This window comes from Mercenaria mercenaria, chromosome 14, assembly GCF_021730395.1.
Source record: "Mercenaria mercenaria strain notata chromosome 14, MADL_Memer_1, whole genome shotgun sequence".
In the NCBI taxonomy this organism is placed as follows: Eukaryota; Metazoa; Mollusca; class Bivalvia; order Venerida; family Veneridae; genus Mercenaria; species Mercenaria mercenaria.
In genome coordinates, this window is record NC_069374.1 from 33,711,058 (window position 1) to 33,728,033 (window position 16,976).

A 16,976-nucleotide genomic window follows, 5' to 3' on the forward strand; every position below is an offset into this window, starting at 1 on the left:
CTTCACGAAATTCTATCGAGCTCCCCCCCTTAACCACTGTATGTGTCTTTGTTTATGCCCTCACTGCACCTCTCTGCCCCCCCAAGCACTAAACTCTGTCTTGCCTAATTTTGGAGGGGTTTGGATTGTAATTGGCACAATTGTTCACCATCATACAATAGAGTGTATGTCAAGAAACTAGGTAACTTCCCTTTGTTGTTACTATAAATGCTTATATTGTATTTTATAACCTGGTTGTAGGGAAAAATCAAAGACCACTTTTCTGAGGTACATATGCTTGACACTATCCAGTTTTGAGGTGTATTTCAACCTTCTTACTGTAAGGATTTTTGTGTGGATTGTATTTTTTTTAAAAATTTACTTCCCTATGTTGTCACCATAAGTAACTTATTGTGTAACTTGCAATGATTTTTATTTTGGCATAATGATTTGCTCAATTAGACATGATGTCATGGGCAACTCCTCGTCCTTTGACAGCGGGCGGGACTAGAATGTTGCCTGTGGGCATTAATTTATTATCTCCCTTTATTACACAAAATAATGCTTGTCGGAGTATACTTGCAATGTTTAATGGCATCTTGATTGAAACTTCGCTCATAATGATAATTGTATATTAAAGGTGCAAAGTGAAATGGTCAAGAACTATAACTCGACCTTACTAATTTTAATAATCTCCCTTCTAATTCTTCTTCAGAGCATTACCTATGAGGCATACTATGAAAATGTTAAGGTACCATAATGAAACTTCACAGAATGTTAAGCAAATTGAGTGGAAGTGCAGTGTCAAGCCTTGCTGCAGAGAGTATCATCGCAGTTTAATGATCCTTGTTTGTCATTTTGATTAGAAAATATATGTTATATATACACATAAATACAACTGTCTGAAATCTATTCATTAAAACAATACCCTCATCCTTTTTCTTTTATTAGACTGACTATGATCTATTCAGCACCTGAAGTAATTTAAGTAACAATCTTGATATTGCGTTTCGCATAAAGATTGTGTAATGTTTATTTGATGGAGCTCACATTGCTTGGTCAGTTGTAATGTTCAGTATTTCTCAAAACTTTTGTTCTTAAGTTTGATTCAGTTTTCACTAACATACAAATGGTTGTAGTATACCTTCATTAAATTTTTGTTTCATAACCCATTACTTTTTTTGTACATTAATAAGGTGTCAATAATGAATCTCTTTGCCAGTGGTATGAACTGTATAAGTAGATATACTTGTATTTTGTCTACATAGTGATTAATTTTAAAACTATTTATGATATCAGGGTTTATATTTTATAATTGAAATATTAAGTGTTGTACATGAACAGTTCGTAAAATTTCGAAAATTCATAAACAAATTACACAAAAGCCTAATTTTTTCATTTTAAATAGTAATCGTTTAAGCTACTTTGTAAATTTCTGTTGGTACATAAATTGTTTGTAATTTACATTTCTATAAAATTTGAATGTTAGAAGTTGACATTTAAGTTTTCACAGTTATGCAATAATGGCCAATTTAATGATCAGTTTAAGCTACGTATAATTTAATAACAACGATTATTACTGGTTCGTACATTTACGAACTGTGCCAAATAATTTCTTCCATTTGTTAATTTTTCACAGTTTTCATCTTGTATATGAATTTACAGAAAGTAACAAACTTTTTGCCTTTGTTAGATTTTAATTTCTTACAATTTGGTAATTGTCGCCTCCTAGTTCATATTGTTTGTAAATTTATATAGTTTTCAAAATTTTAAGAATGATAACAAGTTAATACTTTCAGCTACTTCGTAAATTTCGACTTATGTCAGATTACCAATTTTTTGCATTTGTAAATTTTTCACCGTTTCCAGTTTTCATCTCGGTAAATTTTCAAAGTGAACTTTCTAAGTCCCTTCTAGCCCCTCTTTGCAAAATGAAGTTTTTAATCACTTCAAGGCAATACGGTAAATTAAGTAGCTGTTATTGAACATAAATACAATTATGTCAGAGTTACATTTTTTCATTTATAATTTTTTCACAATTTTTCCTTTGTTAGTAAATTTACGAAGTGAGCAATTTGAAGTTTCTCAGATTATTGGCGGAAATAGACAATTTTAGTAACTTCCAGCTATTCGTAAATTACGAAGCTGTTACTTGTACATAAATAATGAATTATGTCGATTTAATTTCTTCGCAATCTTGTAAATTTTTTCAGTTTTCATCTCGTAAATTTTCAAAGTGGAACTTTTAAGTTTCTCAGTATTTGCAAATAGAAATTTTAATCACTTCAAGCAACTACGTCCCTTTAGAAGCTGTTACTTGTACATAAATTAGAAATTTATGTCGATTTAACATTTTCATTTATTTTTTTTTCAAATTTTCCTCTGGTTCGTAAAGTACGAAGTGGACCTTTTGAAGTTCTCAGATATTGCGAAATAGAAATTTTGTACTTCCAGCTACTTCGATAAATTTACGAAGCTGTTACTTGTACATAAAATAATGATTTATGTCGATTACATTTCTTCGCATTTTGGAATGTTTTTCACCGTTTTTCATCTTGTTCGTAAATTTACGAAATGGAGTGTCTAGTCTTTGGCCCAAAAAGAAATTAGTATTACTTTAGCTACTTCTAAATTTACGAAGCTGATACTTGTACATAATTAACAACTTAAGTAGATTTACCATTTCTTCGGCATGTTGTATTTTTTTTTTCAATGCACATTTCTTTTTTGACATATGCAAAGCTCTGATTGTTTGTTGTAATTTGTTATCTTATTCCTTGCACTACGTCCCTTTAGAACTACTTCTTTTGAAGACTTTAAAATCCGATTAATGTATTAGTTTATATGAAAATTTTTACGAAGTATTTCATTCGTAAATTTACGAACATGTTTAATTAATAATATCTTAGTGCTAAAACTTAAGTAGTTTTTATTTTTATGAAATGCCCTTTAAGATGTTTGTAAATTACGAACTTCTATTATAGTTGAAAATTTCCAAATAATATCGCTTTTGGCAAACTTACGTTAAATTTACGAACTACTTCTTTTGAAGCCTTTTAAATCCGATTTCTGTTATATGAAATATTTTACGACTATATTCCATTCGTAAAATTTAGAATTGTCTTAATTAATAATATCTTAGCGCTACAACTCAAGTTAGCTATTTGTTTCTTATGGAATGCCCTTTAAACGTTGTTCATTTTTATTGTTACCTTATTTCATGCAAGCCTTGGCAAACTTCGTATATTACGAACATATTCTTTTGACGACTTTTAAAATCAGATTAGTGTATTAGTTTATATGAAATTTAACGACTTATTCATTCGTAATTTTCGAACATGTCTTAATAATAATTTCTTAGATGCTAAACTTAAGTATTGTTTTTATTTTTATGAAATGCCATTTAACGGATGTTTGTAATTTACGGAACTTTTATTATTTTGAAAATTTCCAAGTACACCTCGCTTTTGGCAACTCGTAAATTACGGAAACTAATTTCTTTTGAAGCACTTTTAAAATACGAGTTATGGTATTATGAAATTTTTACCGATATTCCATTCGTAAATTTACGAACTTGTCTTAATTAATAATATCTTAGCGCTAAAACTTAAGTATGTTTTTGTTTCTTATGAAATGCCATTAAACGGTTGTTCGTAAATTTACGAACTTTATTATATTTGAAAATTTCCAAATAACATTTTTATTATGTATTATATGTATTATATATATATGAAATAAATGTATCATGACATGTCATTTTATGTGTTGATTTTTACTTCCGTTGAAAAATTTACGAAGAAAGTATGTTGTAAATTGGAAAAAAGCACGTAAATTTTTAGGTGATGAGGTTAAATGTGTGAAGTAAAGCGTGTTGATTTTTTCTTCGCTAAAAAAATTACGAAGAAAGACAAACAGAATTTGGAAAAAAAGCGCGCTTTTTTTAAGGTTTTGGCTGAAAAAGAGGAATCTCGATATAAAATCCTCTTTTAAAATACAACCAGTTATATTAAATTTCAAAAAAAAAGGTTTAAAAGAAGAATTAACAGAAACAGAATTATGCCGCAGATTTTTACGAAATTATTTCGTCTTTTTTTGCGAGTTTCCGTCACATCTAACAGAATTGTTTTTCATCGAAATATTTATTGTGTGGTCTTAATAAATAGTACATGTTTGGAATGATTCATTCGATTGGGTTAATCTTTCAATAATGGCTGTGATTAGTCGTTCTGAAATTACATTACTATGCTGATAATTATATTTATAGCTCCGGATGAAAAAGGAAATTTAATTTATAATCAGAATTTCGACAAGCCCTAGCGATAATAGGTATGCAGCAATCCGTTAAATTGTTCAATATCATTTTGAAATTCATTTTATGTACCGAGATTAGATTCGAATCGTCTCTTCCAGTCTACTCATTTTGCAATATATATATAGATTTTAACATTTCATCCAACTCTAAAACAGATAAAAAGTACCGATTGTATGTCAACATTTGTAATATGTTGTTTATTTGCATAAATCTCGTCACTATATCCAAAGTTTTTACACAATTTTAAAGGGTTACTGAAGTGACGAATTTACATGCATACTTTGCTATCATTTATTGCCATTTGTATTATGACCAAAACTATAACAATGTGTTAAACTGATGAAAAGTAAATATAACTGCTACATTGTTACACATTTATTGATGCCTTTTCTACTGTCATTCGGGATATATTCATCATTAAGGTCGTAAATCATTGCAAACACATATCTTTACATTGTACAAACTTACATTATTTACCAGATTAGTGGGCCCAGCGTAATGCATGATGTTCATGAGGAAGAATTGACCTCATGACCGATATGGCAGAAAATCGATATCAGGGGAGACAACAGCTATATGGTATTGGTAATTAACGGGTGACCGGCATTGCGATGTTAAATGTTAAAGCTGATGCTGTCTGTACTATTAGGTAAACTTGTTCTGTACAATACGGATATATATTTGGACGAGTAACCAGGTGAGAAAATCATATTGGACGAGCCGCTATTTTCTATAGTTTCACTTCATGGTATGTCAAATTTTTGTTAGTTTTTGTTTTGTTCTGTTCTGTTCTTTTTGGTGCATATTTAAACAATCTGCTGCGCATATTTTCACAACTATTTGTAGTGTATAACTCTGGAGAGCGCTTCATCTGATTTAAATCGCAGTATTTTTCAATACCTGACATTACTTGTTCAGGAGTCTGACTCCTTTCGATTAATAGATGCGCTGAAAAATAAGAACATTGTTCCACTTCCTGATATACCATGATTATATTAAAATATCGTTATATGTAAAAAAAAAAAGAAATGAAAAACACCGTGGCAAAAACTCGAAATAAATGATAGTCAGTTATATAGCTCAGCTCTTCGTTATTGCTAGTCTGGCAGCAAGCAGGGAAACCCATAAGAACATTGGTAGAAGAGCGAGGTTCATTCGTATCGGTGGAAATGAGGACTGTTTTCATACGGTGCCTTTTATATTTCGGACAGTTTAACTAGCCGGATACTGTTCGCCTGTAAGACACTATAATCGGATAGATAACAAGTTCAAATACTGTATTATCATGGCTACAGGTCTAGATGAAGATGCTGAGAGATATAATGAATTAGAATCGTCCTTAATGGACTTGAAGGTAAAAAAATCGAGAGCCAAAGCAGTGTTCACTTGAGCAAGAAACCAGCTACATAGTTTCCTCGAAGATGAGGACTCGGAAAAAGAATTGTTGAAAGAAGCATTAGATAAGCTTGAATCGGCCATGGACAAAGCTACTGAAGTCATTACAGCAGTCTACTGTAGCCGAGTTCTATAAATATAACAAAAGAACAGCAGAAATGGTAAAAATTCTCGAGGAAATAGAAACTATACAATCACAGTATGAAGAAACCATGACATTGTATCATAGTTTTGGAACAACATCAGACAGGTCCGTCGTAGAAAGTCCTACAAAATCAGTTAAAGATGTTAGTGCTGATATGTACAAACAGTTGAAACGTGTTTTCATTCCAGTTTTTACAGGTCAGAAAAAAACAGTATAGGTTTTGGAAAACTGCATTTGATACTTGTATTGATAGTACGAACGCAACGCCTGAATATAAATTTCTACAGTTAAGGCAGTATCTCGGTGGTGAGGCCTTAAAGGCAATAGAGGGTTTGGGTCATTCTGAGTTGGCAAACGAAGCAGCAAAGGAAAGATTGGACAGAAAATCTGGAGGCAAACGTAGAAATGTTAATCGATTTTTGGAAGAGCTAGATAGGTTTCCTACACTGAAGTATGAAAATGCTAGGATGATTGAAAAGTATGCAGATTATATGCAGTTAGACATTGCTGTAATTAATATGAAAGATAACGATAAGAAAGATTTAGAAAGGGAATTTATGTACTTCCAGTTACTGAAGAAGATGCCAGAATCCATGATCTCCAAATATGAACGTTGGGTGTTTGAAAACCACAATTCAGAATCAGTAGACACTTTAAAAGAGTGGGTTCTACAAGAGTCAGAATTCAATAGTATACCTTTTGAAACAAAACATGGCTTAGATTATAAAGGAAACTATGAACAAGAGAAAAGGAGAGATCGTTCACATACTCATTTTTCAATGAACAGTGAAAAGAAAAAGGAAAGGTTATGTAAATTATGTAGTAAAAAGTCTCCCTGTGGAAGAAAGATGGAACAAAGCCAAGTTATTGAGATTATGTTTTCGTTGTTTGGGTGACAACCATGCTGGAAGAGAATGTAGAAGGACAAAAGTGTGTGGAATCAATGGTTGTGGAAAAGTGCATCATGGGTTATTACACAAGTTTGAATTTAATCCCACTGTCCAGGAATTCAAACCTGAAAGAACAGAACAAAAGCAGTCCTTTACCAGTGTAGAAAAGAAAGCTAATTACATTGCACTGCGTAAAGTACCTGTTATTCTGGAAGCCAATGGAAAGAAATTGGAAGTCAATGCTCTTCTAGATGACGGCAGTACACAAAGTTACATAAATTCAAGTGTTAAAGCTGAATTAGAGTTACCAGTAGATGGAAATTTATATAGTATGACTGTGAACACATCAAATGGTAAGCAGGAAAATTTACAAACAGTGCCAGTAATGGTTGGATTGGAAAGTTTGAATGGATACGTAAAAACACAGATCACGGCAATTTGATTGACAATGTCACTGGTAATTTACAAACTTTAGAACTGAATGAACTAGCAAGTAAGTGGGAACATCTTAAAGGCATTAAATTCCCATACCTAAACAAGAAAAAGGTGGAGATGCTCATTGGTCTTGATTATAGTGATTTGCACCAGTCATTACATGAAGTAAAAGGTAGTGAAGGTGAACCGATAGCTCGCTTAACACCTCTCGGATGGACATGTGTAGGAAAACTTCATAAGGAATCAAACTCCAGTAAAAGTTATCATAGTACATTCTTCCAAAAAGGCGATTCAGTTTTGAATGATACTCTCAGTCGCTTTTGGGCAATTGAATCAGTGGAAATCGGTGAAAACCAGATGTCAACAGATAATTTGAAAGTTATTCAAAGCTCAGAACAGGCTATAAAATATAATGGTAATAGGTACGAAGTTAGTTTACCATGGAAGGTTCAAGCAACAGAAATGCCAGATAACTTTGACATGGCTTATCAACGTTTAGGGAATACAGAAAAGCGATTGAAGAAAAATGTGAACATTTATGAAACATATAGGAATACAATAGAACGGTACGTGATTTGGGATATGTGTCCAAAGTAGATAAAAATGATGAATAACGTTGGTATCTTCCGCATTTCCCAGTACTACGACTAGAAAAAGCAACAACAAAAGTGCGAATCGTATTCGATGCGTCTGCCAGATGCAATGGACTGTCGTTAAATGATGTTGTGAGTCCAGGACCAAAGTTTCAAAGAGATTTGTTCGATGTACTGTTGAGATTCCGTCAAAAACCAATTGCAATCATGTGCGACATCCAAGAAATGTATCTTCAAGTTAGTATTAAGCTATCAGATAGGCCGTTTCACAGTTTCCTTTGGAGATCGTCATTTGAAAATGAACCAGAAGTCTACCAATTCAATCGTTTGGTATTTGGCGTAAACGCGTCACCGTTCTTAGCACAGTGTGTTTCGCAGTATAATGCTCAGTGCTTCACTAATGAATTTCCCTTGGCTGCAGAAACAGTATTAAAATCCACGTACATGGATGATAGTATGGATTCGGTATCGAATGAAGAAGAAGGAATTGAGTTATATCGTGAACTATCTGGACTTTGGCAAAAAGCCAGCATGTATGCAAGGAAATGGTTATCAAATTCTCAAACTGTTCTTGAACAAATTCCAAAGCGAGATAGAGCATATGAAATAGATTTAAGTAAAAGTGAGTTACCATCAGTGAAAACCATTGGTGTTCTATGGAAGGCCGCTACTGACATATTTGCCTTTTGTTATAATGCACCAGATTCAACAGTAAACTTCACAAAGAGAAGTCTTCTTAGTAAAATCGCCACAGTTTATGATCCTTTAGGATTTCTCACGCCCTATACTGTTCGTGCAAAGATTTTGATGCAAGAAACCTGGTTGAATGGAACAGATTGGAATGAAAATTTATCTATAGTGTTGAATACTGCAGCAAATGAATGGTTTCAAGAAATGAAAGAACTAAAAAAAGTAACAATTCCAAGATGTATTTATTATAGTGACAAAGTCGATGAAATACATGTTTTCGTTGACGCTTCAGAAAAAGCATATGGGACTGTTGCATACAATAGATCGATAATTGAAGGAAATCCTATGTTGAGATTTATTTCAGCAAAAAGTAAAGTTACTACGCTTACAACAATCAGTATTCCTAGATTAGAATTAATGGCCGCGTGTCTTGGACTGAACTTAGCGCAGAACATATGCAAAAGTTTGGAAACAAATGTGAATTTGGTTACTTTCTGGCCAGATAGTACAAATGTTCTTTGGTGGATTCGAGGACAAAGCAGACGATATAAACCATTTGTAGCCAACAGAGTAGGGATGATTCATAGTGTTACAGCACCTGAACAATGGTTTTACGTTCCCACAGCTGAAAACCCGGCAGATTTAGCATCTAGAGGTTTATCAATAACAGAACTGAGTGAAAGTAAATTGTGGTGGACAGGACCTAAATTTTTGATGTTACAGAAAGAACACTGGCCTAAGAAAGACTTTGTACAAAGTGATGAAGCAAAAACTGAATTGAAACGAAAGTCTATGAGCAGTGACTGTGAATTTTATCAATTTTTTACAGAAGATAGAGCAAATGCTGTTCTGGAAGAAGATAGACTTGATCCTATACGTTATTCCAGTTGGAGTCGGTTTGTACATGTATTCACATGGGTCAATAGATTTATAGATAACTGTCAACTTACAGAACAAGAAAGAAGAAAATCGGGTCTTCTTGTCGAAGAAATTAAGTCGTCAAAAATGCAGATTATTAAAAAGGCTCAAATGGAAAGTTTTAAAGAAGATTATCAAAGTCTCTTGAAGGGGAGAGAACTCTCATCATCAAGCAAAATATTAGCTCTGAATCCAAAGTTAGATGAGGAAGGTGTAATGCGAAGTGATAGTCGATTAAAGTTTCACGAGTACCTTCCATATGATGTACGCTTTCCTATTATTCTTCCAAGGCAGAATTGGATTACAAAGTTAATTATAAAACATTTCCATGAGCAAAACAAACATTGCGGTACAAATCAAACTTTATCAGCAAAATATTGGATTATCTCAGCAAGGGAGGAAATCCGTAAAGTTGAAAATGACTGTTATAAATGCAGACGTCAGAAGGCTAAAGCAGCACAACAGATTATGGGACCTTTACCAGAGTTTAGGTTAGGAAAATCGATGCAAGCATTCAGCGAAACGGCAGCAGATTTCGCAGGTCCATTTTTAACTAAACAAGGCCGCGGTAAAAGTAAGACTGAAACGATACTTATGTGTTTTCACGTGCATGGCATGCAGAGCAGTTCATCTAGAAATAGCCTACAACTTAACCACAGACTCATTTATGAATATGTTCTATAGATTCATCGGTCGTCGTGGACTGCCAAAACTAGTTGTATCGGACAATGGTTCAAATTTCATAGGAGCTGTGAGAGAACTTCGTGAACTATATGATCAGTTAGACATAAACGCAATTTCAAAAAAAGGGAGCAAGACAAGGCATTCAATGGCGTTTCAATCCACCTACAGCACCTCATTTCGGTGGTATTCATGAGGCGATGGTCAAAAGCGCGAAGAAGGCAATATTTAAAATATTGGGAAATGCAGAAGTTAACGACGAAGAACTTTTAACAGCGTTCGTTTGCCCTGAAGGATTAATAGCAGACCGTTAACGTATCAGAGCTCAAATCCAGCTGATGACTGTGTTCTTACGCCAAATCATTTCTTAATTGGGCAAGTAGGAGGTCAATTTGCCGCTAATTGTGTTGATGTAACTAGTTTCGATCTTCGTAAAAGATGGCAAAGAGTCCAAGAACTGATCACACACTTTTGAAAGCGGTGGATGCAAGAATATTTGCCTATGCTCGGTTCTAGAAAAATATGGCAACGGAAAATCAGGGATTTTAAAACTGGTGATGTGGTTTTAATAATCGATCCAGATCAAACCAAAGGTCAGTGGCCTTTGGGAAGAATTTCTCAAGTATATCCAGCTATTGATAATCGTGTACGAGTGGCAGAAATTCGCACAAGTGATAACGTACTGAAGCGACCGATAACGCGTCTTAGTCTATAAGAAGGGAATTAGGAGATCAGTTTCCTGGATCATGATTCAGGATTGGATCATCAATGTAAATCTTTTAACGTTGAAGCCATATAGCATAAAGGCCAAAGAAGGAAAAATTATGTGCTTGTTTCGTGTGTGTTTTAAAAATTATAGCTGTGTTTTAAGGGGCATAATAATCCCCATGCTATAATTTTGCCAAGTCTACAGTTTGTGCATTTGTACATTCAAAATAGTGCATCAATTCAATGTATATAGCCAAGTAAAAAGTGAATCGACTTCAAGCAGAAGTATCAAAATTCCAAAAGAAGTGTGCAAAATTGAATATTCAGAAATGTTTGAAGTGTGTTAGAAGGGGCACAATAATCCCCTAAAGATATTGATAAATTATAAAGTTGTTTTATACTTTGAGCACCAATTATAGAAAACCAGTTTCTAAGTTTCCATTTTTATTATTACATTAAGTTTTCTTATTTAGAAACTGTGCTATTTGTCAAATACATATAGGAAATTTGATTAAAGTACATATGTAAAAGTTGTTGGTGCTAAAAGTGTTAGGCAACATCTAAATATGTAATAATATTTGTAAAATAATCAATGAAACTCGAGCAAAATGTTTCAATATTGGAACACGAACATGTATACTGATGGCAAGAAGCCTTGTATTATGTTAATGGAAAATTTGAGAACTTTGACATTTGAAAGTACTTAATTTCTTGGATGGAAATATTGAATATTGCTGTAGCGGTATGAACTTGACTCATTTACAAAACAATATAGTTTGAACTTAAAATAATTTGAGACAGTTATAGAAATATTGTTTTGATCTGTTGGATCAAAGACAAATAGAAAATTTATGGAAGTAATTTCGAGCAATTACAAAGTCGTCGTATTTTTAAAGTATTTTTGTAAATGTTCGAAGATTGTTCTTCTATAAAATTCCATGTTTTATAACATGATAATTCTTGATAATGCATAGCTTATCAAGAAGGGGAGAATGTTCAGGAGTCTGACTCCATTCGATTAATAGATGCACTCAAAAATTAAGAACATTGTTCCACTTCCTGATATACCATGATTATATTAAAATATCGTTATATGTAAAAAAAAAAAAAAAAAAAAAAAAAAAAAAAAACATCGTGGCAAAAAATCGAAATAAATGATAGTCAGTTATATAGCTCAGCTCTTCGTTATTGCTAGTCTGGCAGCAAGCAGGGAAACCCATAAGAACATTACTATCTGCTTAACTTGACATTAAAGTTTGAGATATTTGCTGTATGGTAAATGTGACATCGTGAATTGTTTTTAGATGTGTAATACACACTACAGATTTTTGTCGACAGGGTGCGTGGTTAACCGTGAAAGCAATCCAGTATATCGTTTACGGAGGCATGTGCTTTATTGATGAAACTAAGTTTTATGGTAAATCATGAAGTGGGTGTCAATTTAAGGAATTTCGTGCCAGATGACATACATTGTTTCATTAGCTGTCTGTGCTTTTTCTCTCAACTTACCTGGAGAGGATTTGAACAATACTTTTTGGTTTCTGAATTGCCTCCTTTGCCTCATGGTGACATTTTTATCTATTGAGATGAGTGACTATCATGGCACAGACACTGTGAATGTTTCACTGCAAGACTATTATTGCTCTAAACTGATACTGTAATCATTATTTGAAGTGCAAAAGGTCAATTTGAAAAAAAAAAATGTTTTTCTACTGACAAAAAAAAGCTGTTGCTTAGTTTTGATTGCCTTTTGGGGGTTGCGGATGCTATACAGCTCATTGTTTTAAGCAGAACCCCCTCACCGAGTCCAGTCATTGATTGCGCTGTATGCTGGAGCTGGTCCTTGCTTTTGACAGGCATACTTAAATCAGAAGGCAACATTCCATTATTTAAATTAGAAATAAAAATCATTTTTTAAAACATCAATCAAAAAAGCTGCTGTTACTTCCCTTGACTGTAGTCACAATTGTAAATTGTATATAAAACTAGACAATAACAGTTTTACAAGTTTCCTTTCTCTTATTTCATTAGAAATAGAACAAATCTGTAAAATATAACATATTGAACATTTAAAAATGACATATAAAAATACTTACGGTGGCAGGGTAGCAATTTTGAATTATGACCCCAGTCGATTTTTTGAATATTTAGGGTAGCTTTGTTCAAAGTGTATTAATAGTAATGTTTGAATTCTTGAAAGTTTATTCTAAAAGAAATCAATGTGTACATACATGTAGCTATAAATAGCAAATGCGAATATTTGGCTACACCTAGATCCATAAATTTTCTGAGTCATTATTTCTGGAGGCAGATTTGAACGAAGCAGGTGTTTTCTACAGCAAAACGGACAGTAAGTGTTTCTACCTGCTTTTCTCCTAAAACTTATGTGGTTGAGAGACACTTTGCTTAGCAGGACTTTGCAACTTAAGGGTTGATTTTATATGAAAACCTGGTGTAATTGTATGAAAGTACACAAAGGAGTATATGGCATGTGTTGGAAGTAAGGAAGAAATGCTCAAAGCTTCTTGATTTTTAGAGGGGTTACGGGTAGGCTGTAATGTCTACTCCTTCAAAAGGTGGCCACATGGGTCAAAATTAATGCTTTCATTTTAGTGCCATATCACAATGTAAAGCAGAAGTACTGCTTTTTTGTACTTATAGCCTATAAAGAAAAACAGTTGCGAATCGTGGACTTGCTTAAAATCTAACAAAAAACCGCTCCCCTGCCACCTAATGAAAAACGGTGATGATATACAATTTTACCAAGACACGGATTACCGGTGTAGAGACTTCGAACCCCGGTAAAAATCGTCCTGGAACGACAAAGCGAAATTTCAGTGATAATATCGACCAAAGTTGAAAATAGTCCGTTTAATTTCAACTTCTCACGCTAGATTATGGGTCAACAAATTGATGTTTGCACGACAATTGTCCCGTCAAAAACATCATCATTTCGCCGGACATCTCTGCGCGAGAAGTTAAATTTCGACTTTTCGCGCTTGATTATAGGTCGACAAGTTGACGTTTGCACGACAATATCCGGATCAAAAACGTCTAGATTTCTACCTTTCGCAGTAAATTTATAGCACGACAAGTTAAAATTAAATGCTTAATTTCAAGTTGTTGCATATCTAATTGGTCGAAAAGTCGATGGCGAAAACAGGATTCCGTAATTAGAGGACGAATACATCATTCTTAAATATTTGTACATATGTTTTGACAGTTTCAAGAGGTTAACCATCAAGTGTAAACATATATTTTTCAAGTTTTTTTTCTAGAGGTCATTACTCTTGATTTAAGCATATTAATTTCAAATGCCCATGTTGTGCAGTAATTTGAAAACTCGTTTAGTGTTTGGATCCAAATCATCGTTATGGAACTCAACAGTAATTCCTTGGTTAGTTTGCTCAAAATGACTTTCCAGATCATTTAAATAGATAGAAAACATAAACGAGAAAATATCGTTAGAAAATACAGACATTTAAAAACATTTATTACCTATCTCATACATTTTATCAAACAGAATATTACAAAATGCAATGTATTTTATCATTATTAAATAAGTGCATGAAAAAGAAAAAGAAAACATAGACACTTTTGAGACATTCAGAAAAGATATCACACATTTCATCATATAGACATTTCAAAACATTAAAAAAGATTCAGTGTATTTTGCCAAATATAACGTATGTATTTCAAAATAGAAAACAACTATTAGCCAGTATAGACATTTTGGAGACACACAGGAAAGATCGCATACATTTTGTCTTGTATGAAGTATATACAAAAAAAAGAAGAAAACAGTCATTAGAAATTGTAAACATTTTGGAGACATTTAGTATTACTAAACAGCTCATACATTTTATCAGGCATTTAAAAAGGGACAATGTATGTTATCAGGTATCACGTTTGAACTTCAAACTAGAAAGCTATAATAAGAACAAATAGCAAATTTTGGAAACATTTAAAAAGACATTATGTATATTATCACATATCAAGTATGCACTAACAGAAAACTTTAAATTCGGCAAATAGACATATAAAATATTTTTAAAACGTCATACATTTGTAATAAGTTTTGCACTACAAAATAGAAAACAACCAATACATTTAGTACAGATGTCATGCATTTCATTATAATTATAACAAGTATGTTCTTCAGAATAGAAAACAATCATCAGAAAATATGAAATATTTATTTAGAAAACATTTATAAAAGATCTAATACATTTTATCATATAGCAAATAAGCACTTCAAAAGTGAAAACAATCTTTAGAAAATATAGATATTTTGGATATATTTACAAACGATTTCATGCATTTCATTATATATCAGTTACGTACTACAATGCAGAAAGCAATCATTAAAAAGAACAGACGTGTGAAAGCATTTAAAAGTAATACCCTACATTTTTAGACATGTGTTATGCATAATGTAAAATGAGACACATATTAGTATTTTTGTAAGTAGAACTTGCAGTTACAGTACAGGGTCTGTATTGAATTAAAGTAGAAACCAGTTTAATTTCGGAATGTTGTTTATTGTAAATGATCATAGTTATCGTCTCTACAGAGATTTACATCAATGCCGTTTACAGATAGTTCAGCCTTTGTCTTGAAAACGTTTTTAATTCTGGATATCATGACCGTTTGAACAAATTGTTAAGTATGGTGTACAAAAACTGTAAGCATGGAACATGGTTGTCTTTTACGTTTAAAGTTGACTGTAGCAATGATTGGTTTCACTTTGTCTGAGTAATTCTTCGTAATTGATGTCTACATATTCATGTTCTACAGTAGAGACAATTGGAATACCCTGTAACGAGTCGTTTGCATAATTTCTATCAGTATTTGCTGCAGCAGGATGCGAAAGGTTACTCTGCAAGGACTCGTTAAAATAGTGGTTGTCAACATTGGCAAGTCTGTGGTCAGAATGAGTGTCTGGTATGGACACGTTTGAATAAGCGCCATCAGTTGCCACTGCACGATATTGAAGGTTATTTGGCAAGGATGCGTTTATGTAATCATCAGAATTAGCCAGTGTAGCACGTGGACGGTTCCTGTTTGAATTTCTCCATTTCCGTCTCTTTCTGAAAAGTATTAGTACGATTTACATGAAGAAATAAATATGTTCTTCAAAAGTCCGTCTGGTAAAATGTTTAAACATGTGATGACTGTGCAAGCAGGCATCATAATATATGAAATGAGATTCCAGGTGTTATTATAAAGCAAAAGTAACCGAAAATTAAAAAAATAGTGAGATGTGGTATGTGGATGGGTGAAAATATACTATGGAAGCAGTTAAAAACATCGTAAAACACAAGAGACGGAGGCTGACAAAAGATAGGGACCGGGTAATTGGAGGAGAAGTTGAAGGTATAGTATGAAAACAAATAACAACTTCAAGAACCAAAAGTAACTAAAAACATGTGTCCATAGAACACTATGTGATGTTAGGACATACAATTGTGAGTCTTGGTTCAAACAATGTTTTATTTATCACAATTCATTTATAACATGAACATATATCAAAAAGGCATACACAATTGTGAGTCTTGTAATGGCACTTTGACAATGTAACATACATTTACTTTAAAAACCGTTAATATTCATTTCATCTTTGACTTCCTCTCGGTGTTGTTATATTTTCTGGTCCTTCGGGATCATTGATTTAAACTCATTTAGATTTAAAGATTGAATACTGCTTAAGCCGGTGTTAGGTGGCGTGGGCAGTGTTGCATTTTCCATTACTGCTCATGAACAGACTCAATCAAACCGAGTCTGCAATTTTCACTGTTTGCCTTGTTCTCGGTGCTTCCGAGGGATCTACTTTTCAGATTTTATTATTAAAGTTACAACCCATTGAGAAAGTTGCTACGTACAACACGGGGTATAATTATGATAGCAAGAGTTACTGTGTAAAATATCATTTGGTTATGATGTGTAAACTCTGATAAACTAACTCTTTAGCAATAGCAAAAGAAATTTAGTTGCCAAAAATGGCTAAATACAAGAAAAGGGCTTATTTTTACAAAACTTTTAGTGAAAATTACAACCTATGCCATCAATTTGGTATTATCATGGAAAAGACATATGTGAAAATCCATTTAACTGACACGTGCAGTTATTTAGATACTAACACACTGACAATTGCGAGCTGAATTTTGTTGAAAAGAACAAAGAGGAGAATAATTCCATTGCAATGACAGGAAGAGTTATGGCGCATATGT

General features: G+C 33.1%; 1 protein-coding gene across 1 annotated transcript; it reads left to right on the forward strand.

Moving 5' to 3' along the window:
• The first annotated feature begins 7,956 nt into the window (after positions 1–7,956).
• Positions 7,957–10,041, forward strand: LOC123543028 (uncharacterized). Its single transcript, XM_045329088.2, has one exon. It carries the CDS (start codon positions 7,957–7,959, stop codon positions 10,039–10,041), a length of 2,085 nt encoding a protein of 694 aa, XP_045185023.2.
• Positions 10,042–16,976: the final 6,935 nt, after the last annotated feature.

Excerpts from the sequence above, each read along its gene's own strand:
- LOC123543028 (XM_045329088.2), top strand. The coding sequence starts at position 7,957 with ATGTGCGACATCCAAGAAATGTATCTTCAAGTTAGTATTAAGCTATCA.